Source organism: Muscardinus avellanarius, assembly GCF_963383645.1.
Source record: "Muscardinus avellanarius genome assembly, chromosome: 11".
Taxonomy (NCBI): domain Eukaryota; kingdom Metazoa; phylum Chordata; class Mammalia; order Rodentia; family Gliridae; genus Muscardinus; species Muscardinus avellanarius.
Window position 1 is genome coordinate 90951709 of NC_137797.1, and position 10998 is coordinate 90962706.

The following is a 10998-nucleotide window of genomic DNA, read 5'->3' on the forward strand; positions in this document are numbered from 1 at the left end:
CTTTTATTGCATGCTACTTTGTGTTATATGTGTTTTATCTTTAACTAGATGGTAAACCACTTTGCCCCTGTTGAAAGTTCAGAGTAAGTCCCATAACTATCAAGATGACATTTAAACTCCTCAGCTTGATTGAGGAGCCTCTGCATGATCCAGGGCCACGGGCTTTTCTCTTTTCCTGCCTCCCCAGCTCCTCTGCATACACCAGAGGCCCAGTTCTGCCTATCTACTGAGGTTCCCCAAACACCCCATGAGCTTCTACACCTGTCTGCCCTTGCTCATCCCATTGCATCTGCCTAGAACATTTCATTTCACTGGGTTTATTGGCCGAGAATGCCCCTATGATAAGGCTCATCTCAGGTGCCCCCAGCCCTCAGGACACCTTGCCCCTGTGCATGAGATGCTGCTCTCAGCATCCCTTTGTTCATCTGCTGACCCACCTTTCCGAGGCCATACGTTTCCTATTGCCTGGGACACTTCCATGTCCTTCAGCTGTATTCCTAGCACCTAGCCCAATGGCTGTTGGGGTGGTGAAATGACTAAGGGAGGTGTGGTATGGAGGAGAACAACTGGTTACAAAGCAAGCCACAAGGTGGCATTTACCTGTTTGGATTTGCCATGACTCAGCACCTGACTTCCAGCCTGAAAGCCTGGGAAGGTGGCTCACCACATCGAGAGTGTGATCCACCTGAGTAAGGCCGAGACTTATTACAGAAGCTCCTGGAGGCTCCTTATAAAACCAGTTTACCTGTACAGCACTGACTATCCCTGAGCCGAAGAGCAGGCCAGTGGCACTCACCTGGCCTGGGCATCCTCCCCTGTCCACATGTCACACAGACAACCAGTTTGCTCATTATATATTTATAGACAATCAATTTCATTTGTCTATGGCTATGACTTGTGTCTGGATTTTTATCTTCTCACTTCTTAGGGAATAAAGAACCTCATTTCCAGATTCTTGGGAAGAGATAAGTGCACTTTCCTGTCCCTTCTATGTACAGATTAAACTGACACTTGATAAGTCTTTAGCAAATATTTATTGTGACATAACCAGGTGGTTACTGAATGAATAAATGAATCAAGATCATGCCACTAGATATGAGACAGCCTTGATTGAAAGTCTAACTATGGCAAAGTAGCATAAAGATATATTCCATATGACCTTCTTGTTGGAAAACCATTTTTTCTCTGTGCAGATCCCTTTCATTCTCTTATACATTTCTTACTCTTTTTCCTCTCTTTCCTTAGCTGTCTCGTTAGAATCTGCCCCTGTGTGTCGGAACCTAACTAGCACGTTACAAACAGCTCTGGCCACTGCTTGTCTGTTTACCTACCTTGTCTGCTCTGCTGCTCTGACTGCTACCAGCCTCTCCTCTTCCCCACTGTTAATTCCTCCAAAAGGAGTTTTAGTTCTCCTGGTTTTTAAATCACAGCGTGCCGTGGGCTGCGCTCTAAGGTAAGTGGTCATATGCAGATTCTGCCACCCTCTCTGTTACTGCATTTTATGCATGCAAATCCCTGGCTGCAGCCCTCCTGGCCAGCTGTATCTAGCCATCTAGAAGGGACAGCTTAAGTAAAGCAAAAATCAGGATCCCTTGTCCACACGGTGTTAAATGTAGCCTGTTCAGAAGGGGAAAATCAGCCTTTTCATAACAATGCACTAAACAGGCCATTTATCATGGAGTATATAGACAAAGTTAGACAGATTCTTCTTTTGATTCTGGTTGTTGTTGTTACATTCATGCCTCAAATACTGATTGGCTACACAGTCCCAAAATACAATGGTCCTGTGGTTCTTTAATTTTATATAAAAAAGCCTTTCTGCTCATATACTAGTATTTGAAAATCCTGATTTTAATATCCAATTTAGTATAAAATTTTCACTCTCTCAAATTGTTATGTTTCAAGTTTGATAATTGTATTAGTCAACTTGACATCACTGTGACAAGATAACTTATGCAAAGAACTCAGAAGTGGAAAGTTTGCTTTGGCACAGGTTTCAGTCCAGGTCCTTGGCTCCACCGTTCTGGGTCTGAGGCAAGTCAGAACATCATGATGGAAGGACAGTGGAGGGGAGCCGCAGAGCTCATGGCGGCCAGGAAGCAGAAGGAAGAAAAGGCCAGGAAGAATATAAACCCATCCAGGACACTCACCTCCTAGTAATACATTCAGCCATCGATGGATTAACCATGTGGCCAGAGCCCATTGACCCCCATCATTACCTGCAAGCCCTGCCTCTGTACACATGAGACCTTGGGGGAGATTCCAGATCAAAATCATCAGGAGTCAAGCCTAGGGATTTTTTCTGTAACATTATATATTTTTCTCTTTCCCCATTTTTCCCTATGTAGAACTTTTCACTTAAATACATTGTACTTTTTGTCAGTAACTTCAAGTTGTTCCTTAAGAAAGCTTAGAAATATAACCAAAATAATGAAACAATAACGCCCACTCCAACGTTAAGCACCTACTGGGTGCATACCAGTCTCTCCAGTCCCTATACACTGCAAGTGTAATCCTGTAATGACCCTCTGGAGGGTTAAGCCCTAAGCAGCCCTCCTCATTTCGTAGACAGGTGAGTGTGTCGAGGTTCAGTTACTTGCCCCAATCCCAACTCTGAATCAGAGCAGAATCTGGTCAGATCCACCTGGCTTCCTCGTGTACACTCTTTCCTCTGCCAAACTTTTATCTCCTGGGTGACATGGCTGTGTTTTTCCCACAATCTCCTCCCAGTGTTAACAATCCACAACGAACTTCTTATATTTTGTCCTTTTGATCCTGTCGTTTTTCACCTGTGAAAGAAAAAAAACCCCTTAAAGGTGTGGCCTCATCAGCATGTGTCAGTACTGTGTGCTACATGTGAAATAGATGTGCTCTGACTTAAACATTGGCATGGCACAGTGAGGCCTTTGAAGGCAGATAACAGTATATTCTTAGGACTTAGGTTTGCTATTCTGTTTCTGTGTTTCTTTAGCCGAGGAAGAGTATGAAGACGGGATCGAAAGGACGTGTGACACTCTCCTCATGTGTATCGTCACTGTGCTCAACCAGGGCCTGAGGAACGGCGGCGGTGTCGGGGATGTGCTGAGAAGGCCATCGAAAGATGTAAGCCAGAGGGAGAAAAAAGACTTTTGTTAAGAAGCATATAATTTTTTTTTTTTTGTAATCTTTCTTAGCACTTCTAACATGGTGTTGGTTTTCAGGGCATTGTACTGTATCATTTGCTTTGAAAGTATGATGGTGGCCATTAAAACCAATTCATTGTGTGATAGGATTACGTATAAACAGCCAAGGCTCTAAAAATCTATGTATGGGTGTAAGGTTATGAAGGGTTTCCAAGTCTGAACTGTGCATTGTGTTACAGCAACAAAATCATAGTTGCTAACTCCCGATAGGAGTTGATTGTTACATAAATAACTGCAACTAGGCTGCCTCTTGTCTGTCCGTTTCTGAAGCATGAAGATTTATTCTTTTCTTCTGCACAGGAATAGCATTATTTATCCACGATGAATATGAACTATGAACAAATTCTAACAGAATTTCATATTTTAACATTGCAAGGCAGAAAATTTTCTCAGTCATTATAAAAATCTCAAGTGCCAGGCTAGAAGCTTGTAAAGTCTCCCTGCACCCTGCCAGTTGCCTAATCAAATCATTTAACCTCATAAACTCAGGTTTCTCATCTGTTAAACAACGGAATTACATGATCTCTGATGGATATTTGAATACTGCTCATCAGTATCAGAAATAAGCATGACCTTGAGATATCCTTGACCTTTTAATGCCAAGGACAAAACCTACTCCAGAACCCGGCAAATCATTAGGTCCTCCTCAGCTCCCTAATTGCTGACCTTTGAAACTGGTATTTAACTACCCGCGGTGTAGTATCTGGGATATGAGCCCACTGTGCCAAAGTGCATTTAGCTGTATGACTTAATAAAGTAGTTTCTAAAGAAAGGTAAGTTCCTCGATTGGGGAAAAAGTGTCAGCCCTAGAGAAATGGAAAGAGTTCTGGGAACTGGCTAGGAAGTTTTTCTTTCAATACTTTAAGATAGAAAGTGGGTATAATTTTTCCAACTAGGGGTATTACTTATTTAGCAAACATTTATTAAACATATTCTTTATGCTAGACAAGGTGCTAAATCAACATGCTATGAGAGTATGTATGAATTATATATAAATTTTTCAAATTTCTATTTCTCTTTCAGGAGCCGTTGTTTGCTGCCCGAGTGGTGTATGACCTCCTTTTCTTTTTCATTGTTATCATTATTGTTCTTAACTTGATTTTTGGTGTTATCATTGATACCTTCGCTGATCTCAGAAGTGAAAAACAGAAAAAAGAAGAAATCCTAAAAACAACCTGTTTCATCTGTGGTAAGTGTTCTTCAGATGCTAAAATAATAGATGAATAAACTGTTTAGCATGAAAGAATAATTTGAGAATTGGATTTAGTCCTTCTATAAAGGTTTTGAAGAATTCAGCTGGGAATCCATCTGGACCTGGACTCTTCCTTGATGGAAGGCTTCATATTGCTGTTTCTATCTCTTTGCTTTCCATTAGACAGTTTACATTTTGTATATACTCTTGATTCAATTTAGATAGATCCTTTGTGTCTAGAAAATTTTCAGTTTCCTCTATGGTTTCCAATTTATTGGAGTATAGATTTTCAAATAGTTTCTGATGTTCTTCTGGATGTACCCACTATCTGTGGTGATGTCTCCTTTTTCATATCTTGTTTTAGTAACGAGGTGATTCTCTCTTTCTTTTGGTTAGGTTGGCTAAGAGTTTATTAATTTTGTTTATCTTTTCAAAATACAGCTTTTGTTCTGTTGATCTTTTGTATTTTTATTGCTGTTTTTATCTATTTCATTGATTTATGTTCTGATTTTAATTATTTACTGCCTTATACTGGGTTTGGAATTCATCTCTTCTTGGTTTTTGAGGGCTTTGAGGTATATCATTAGGTTGCTTATTTGGTGACTTTCTGTTTTACTTATGTGAGAACTCAATGCTCTAATTTTTTTCCTTGTAAAACTACCTTCAAAATATCCTATATTCTTGGTATGTTATATCTATATTTTCATTCAATTGTTGGAATTTTTATTTCTGCCCTTATTTCTTCTATGATCCAGTCCTCATTCAAAAGTATATTATCCAATCTCCATATATTTATGTAATTCCTTTGGGTTCTCCTGTTGTTGTTTTCTATTTTCATTCAATTATGATCTGAAAACATGTAAGGAGTTTTATTACAGATTTTTTAATATGCTGATCCTTGTTTTTGCAGCCAAGACTATGGTATATTTTGGAGAATATTCCAGAAGCAGCTGCTAAGAATGTATATTCAGCTTTTGTTGGATAGACTATTTTGTAAACGTCTATTAGGTCCATTTGGTTTATAGTATTTTTAAGTATGAAGACTCTTTACTGATCTTTTGTCTAGACAAATCCCGTGGTGTGAGAGGTGTGTTAAAGTCTCCTAGTATTATTTTGTTAGAGTTTATCTAAGTTTTAATATCCAGAAGTGTTTGTTTTATAAAAGTGGATGTGCTCACATTTAGGGGATATATGTTTACTATCATTATATCTTCTTGGATTGTTTCTTTAATCAGTAAAAAAAAATTACCTGCTTTATCTCTTCTGATCAATTTTGGCTTAAAGTGTGATTTGTCACAGTTGAGAGTTACTACCTCTGCTTGGTTTTGGTCCTGATTTGCATGCAATATCTTATTTTGTCCTTTCAACATTAATCTATGAATATCTTTGCCTATAAGGAGAGTTTCTTGCCAGCAGCATATAGTTGGATTATAATCTTTAATCCACATTGCCAGGCTATGCCTTTTAATTAGGGAGTTGGGATCACTGATATTCAATGACTTATTTTCTGTTATTTTGAGTTCTATTTACTGTTTTATATAGTGTTATTTCTCCTTCACTTCATTGCTTATCTGGTGGATGAGCATCCCTTTCCTGGTTCTGGTGTTTAATTCTTGTTTGTACTTCATGTTTTATTTCTTTAAGTATTTTCACTATTGCCAGCTTGGCAGTCATTATATTATTTAGTTTTTACTGGTCTTGGAAAGCTTTTATTTCTTCATCAATTTTGAAAGACATTTTTGCTGGATAAAGCTTTCTTGGTTGGAAGTTGTTTTGTTTCAGGGTTTGGAATACATCATACCAGATTCTCCAGGCTTTCATGATTTGAACTGAAAAGTCCAGAATGATTTTTGAACAGTCAGTTTTGTACCTGATGATCACCATCCTTTTGCTCTATATGCAAGTAAGATTCTTTCCTTGACTTCTATGTTAATCATTTTTATTATTGTGTGGCATGGAGAAGATCTTTAATCTTGTCTTATTGGGGTTTTAAATGTCTCCTGTATGTGGCTGTCCATCTTATTTTTCATACATGGATAATTCTCTGCTATATATCTGAAGAGGTCTCTAATGCCCTTGGTGTATGCTTCTAAACCTTTTTTTAATGCCTATTACCCATAATAAGGTATGTTCTTTCATTTCCTATGCACTTTCTCTGATTTTACTTTCAATGTCTTTGATCATGTTTATAATCAAACTTCCAAATTATTCTTCTACCATTTTCTGCAGCTCTGAAGTGGTGATCTCTATTATTGTTAAGTTATGGGAGGTTATTATTTATTCATTGGTCTTTGTATTCATGTTTTCAGGATTCTTAGGTTTGTATCTCTGTTGTGGTATCTCTTCCTTTCTGTTTGTATCTCTTCCTTTCTGTGTGGGTATCTTATGTTTATTCATTGTTATTTTATAATAAATTATGTGCTAGAAGTATATATTTGCTCAATGAATCTGTCTCATATAATTAGAATTTTGAGTTAGTTACCCAGAACCTCTTTAACAGGATATAGTACTTAGCTAGCTCAGGCAAGTAGCAGTCTCTGATTGACTGTAGGCCTCCATACTCTTCAAGCCCAAATTCAGAAAGACCAGAGACTATAACCTTCTAAGCTTACAGCCCAGCTGGCTGAGCATTAATGCCCCAGGGACGCCACCACTGCTCGGCTGGTTGTGATCATGTGAGATGCTGTCGGCCCCTGGCTTCTCTTATCGCCAGGCCCAAATTTTGTTGGCTGAGAGATTGCATTGTTCCCAGCCTGTGGCATAGCTGCCTGAGTTAAATTACCACAATGACATTTTCTATTGCTCTTCTAACTGTGCTCACATGAAACCCTACTGTCCCCTGGCCTCTCTGCTTGATAGACCCAAACTCTGCTGGGGAGAGAGTGTACTGTTCCAAGCCTGGGATGTGGGTGGTTGAGTTATTTAGCCCCAGGGATGCTACTGCTGCTCTGGCAACTATGATCACGTGAGACTTTGTTAACCACTAGCCTCAGTACTATTGGTGCCCAAACTCTGCCAGGTGAAAGTTTATAGCCTTGGGAGCCTGAAGCATAGTTGGCTGAGTTATTTCACCCCAAAGACACCACAGCTGACAATCCTGCAATGATTGCTGAAGACTGCAATGGCTGCTGACTCTAGGTCCCACCTGGGTGTTCCTAGATACTTTTTGATAATTCCTGTTTCTCTTGTGTCCAAATATAGCTCCCACCACCTCAACAGGGATGGTTTGCAGACTCATGGACCCCATAAATTTGGTCATTGCCATACGAGTCCCTGCAGCCACCCAGGTCCCCTATAGGATTGTTTGTAAATTCATGGTCTTGACATGGCCAGTTCTAGCCATTTGGATCCCTGTAGAAAGTATCTGTAGTTTCTCAGTTGCAGCCATTGGCATTTTCTGGGTGCTTTGGCTGGGTAGTCTGGAGATTTACAGTGGTATTGATGAGGTCAGTTGTAGCTACTTGGGTCTTTGCAGGAAGGATCTGTTGTTTCTTAGTCCTGATAAGTTTAGCTGCAGCCCCAGAAGTTCACTGGGTGATTTGGCATGGTGGTCAGGAGGTTCTCAATCTTGAAGTTTTTGAGCAATGAGAGAAGAATGTGATTTCTGTCTTGTTGATACTCTACACTCACTGGCTCGACAGAATTTAGCTGCTGCTGCTGCTGCTGCTGCTGCTATTTGTGTGTGTGTGTGTGTGTGTGTGTGTGTGTGTGTGTGCGCGCGCGTGCGTGTGTGTGTTTCTCTGAATTGAACCCAGGGGTATTCTACATCCCTGTTACACCCACAGCCCTATTTTTTTTTAAATTTGGAAACAGAATCTCACTAAGTCTCAGAGGGCCTAGCTATTCTGCTGACACTGGATTCTCACCTGTGACCTCCTATCTCAGCCTCACAAGTACTGTGATTATAGACACATGCCACCATGCCCAGCTTAGCTGCGTCTTTATTGGCATTCTTCTCTGAGATCTTCATAGTTCCCAGAGGCCATAAGTTCCAGAATAGGCTCGGCAAGATGGCTTGCTTTCATTGCTTTTGGAGGTGTTTGCTTGCTTGTTTGTTTGGTACTGCTGGGAATAAAACCCAGGATATTCTACCTGTAAACAAACCACCAGCCCTATTTTTGTTTATTATTTTGAAACAGGGTTTCAATATGTTTCTAAGGCTGGCTTCAAACCTGAAATCTTCCTGTTTCAGCCTCCCAAGTACTGTCATTGCAGACATGCACCACTACTACTGCCTGGCCAAACAGGTTTTTAATTATAAGAACATACTAGTTACACAACACAATTATTTCTACTTCATATTGTTAGGTTATAAATCCAGAGATGCTTTTGTCAGCAGATTAAACTTCTACTCACTAATTTCACTGAACTGTGCTTTCTCCCAATTAAAAAAAAAAACAACTCTTCTTCCCCCACATACACACATACACATACTGTTACAGTTTAGGTTTATATTCACATACGCCTTCCAAAGCTTGTATGTCAAGCTTTGGCCAGATTTGGAGGTGAGACATGGCTGGAGGTGGTTGATTACTGAGGCAGAACTCCAGTGTCCTGGGCCCCCACCTCTCTGTTCTCTCTTCTCCCACCAGTAAGTCCTGAGAACCTGCCACTGCAAAGCTGCAGACCAAGGAATGACCTCTGAGACCTCTGAGTAGTAAGCACCAGACAAATCTCTCTTCAGGTATTTTTGTCAAGTATTTTGGTCACAGCAGTCAAAATACTGTCCAAAAAAACCCACACATGCCACACTCTCTTTCCTCCCCATGTCATCTCTGGGGCCACCAGTGTTCTCTTAGCTGTTGTCATTCTCTTTGACTCTTCTCTCTGGTCTCTGCTCACCAGTCATTTCTGGCTTCCATTGTCTCTGTATTTGGCATCCTTGAATCTTTTACCCTCTTTGGGTGATCCCCAACAGTTTTCCAAGTTGGGCTAAAGACTCTTTTTGTCAAAGTCACAAAAGAGCATAATAACTTCACTACTATGGACAGTTTACATTGAGCCCTCAAATCCCATGTCCTCCCTTGTTCATCTGTTGTCAGCTGACTTTTCCCCCTTAATGGCTTTTCCAAACTTCCCGACATTCCTTCAGCTAGCAAAGGTATACCACAGAATCACGTGCAATGATACACTACATTCCAGGGAAACAAATGTCAATTAGACATAGCCTGTTTCAGGGTGTTCACCATTTGTTGTGGGATACAAGCATACTGGATAGAATTGCTATCTTGCATGTTGAGGGAAATGATAAGGAAATTTCCAGAGAGATACAGGAACCAAGAGGAGGGTCACCTCTTCAGATTTGAGTAAGAGGCAGTGAAAAGGAGTCAGGAAGGCTTCTTAGAAGAGATGATGATGGAGCCGATGGCCAAAAATGAAAGGGAGTTAGCCAGATAGAAGTGGACAGAAGCAGATTATCCAGGACCACAAAGGTTTGGAGGAAGAACAGCACACTGCCTATCTTCATTTACTCTAAGCAGCTAAGTGTGGCTGAGGGCAAAGTTCAGAGCAAAGGATGCCAAGAGGACAAGTTGGTAAAATCTACACATCGCCCTTTAGGTTAGTCAGCTTAGGCTTCATCCTATAGACTTATAGAAGATGGCGAATCATTAAAGAAATAATTAAAAGAGTGTAGGGTCTAATATTTGTTTTAGAGCACTATGGCAGCTAAGAGAGGTCCTTTATCAGGAGACAGTATAAGAGGTAGAATACTAAGTAGGAGGCTAGTACCACGATCCAGGTAGCAAAAAGTCCAGGTTAATTTACTCAGGAGAGTTAGCAGTGGCGGTATTAATGATGGAAGGTAAATTTGAGAAATATTTAGATGATAGGATCTTTGGAAATGACAGATAACTCAGCTGTCTGGGTGGATGGTCATGCCAACAGGTGACAAAGTTTGAGAAGAGATGAATAAACTCAGTTTAGGTAATAATAGGCTGAGTTTAACTTTGGGAATACTGAAACTGAGATGTATATTGAAAACCGCAGTGGTATGCAGCCAGCCCTGATCAGTGCATGAGCGTGAGCCTCCGAGAGCGGGTCTTCACTGGAAACACCGACTACATGTCGTAGTCAACTCTGGAGTGTGGAGGAGGGCCACTGAGTGAGAAGAGAAGCCGGCAGAGTATAAGTGGAAAGCACCAGCTGTGGAGAGTCAGGAGAGAAACAGGATCACACACCAAAGATGAAGACTCCAAATGTTGTGAAGGGAACCAGGAAAGAGTTGGTACCTCAGCAGGAGTGGGGAAGCCTCGGGGGACAGAAATAAATGATCAACTCTGCCAAAACAGAGAAGGTCAAGAAAAGGAATCCAAAGAGCTTTTGGGCTTTTCATTAAGGAGTCTTTGGTAACTTAGAGCAGATTGTGTAATCAAGTAAGGATTTGCTAGAAGGAAATTAAGACAGAAAGAAGCATTGTTGGGTTTGGTATCTAGATTAGATGTGGGAAAGCAAGGTAGAGATATAGCTAAGGAAGATGTCCTAAAATCATTCAGTAGGTTGGGACAGAACATGCCACACACTCAGGAGATAAATAGACATCCTATCTTTATGACAAAACAAGCTGCACCCTGTTGATTGCTACTAAATGTTCTCTTGTCCATTCTAACTATAATCACCATTTTC

At 40.5% G+C, this 10998-nt stretch overlaps 1 protein-coding gene across 4 annotated transcripts in view; it reads left to right on the forward strand.

The window, feature by feature from the left end:
• The window catches only part of ITPR2 (inositol 1,4,5-trisphosphate receptor type 2), a gene marked incomplete at both ends in the record, with an annotated part of 551977 nt that overhangs the window by 477448 nt on the left and 63531 nt on the right, over positions 1-10998 (forward strand). For all 4 annotated transcript variants that reach the window (XM_080705463.1, XM_080705466.1, XM_080705464.1 and 1 more), the window contains 2 exons: positions 2972-3102; positions 4206-4371. In XM_080705463.1, the coding sequence (XP_080561589.1) occupies positions 2972-3102; positions 4206-4371 (297 nt within the window). The remainder of the gene's footprint in view (positions 1-2971; positions 3103-4205; positions 4372-10998) is intronic.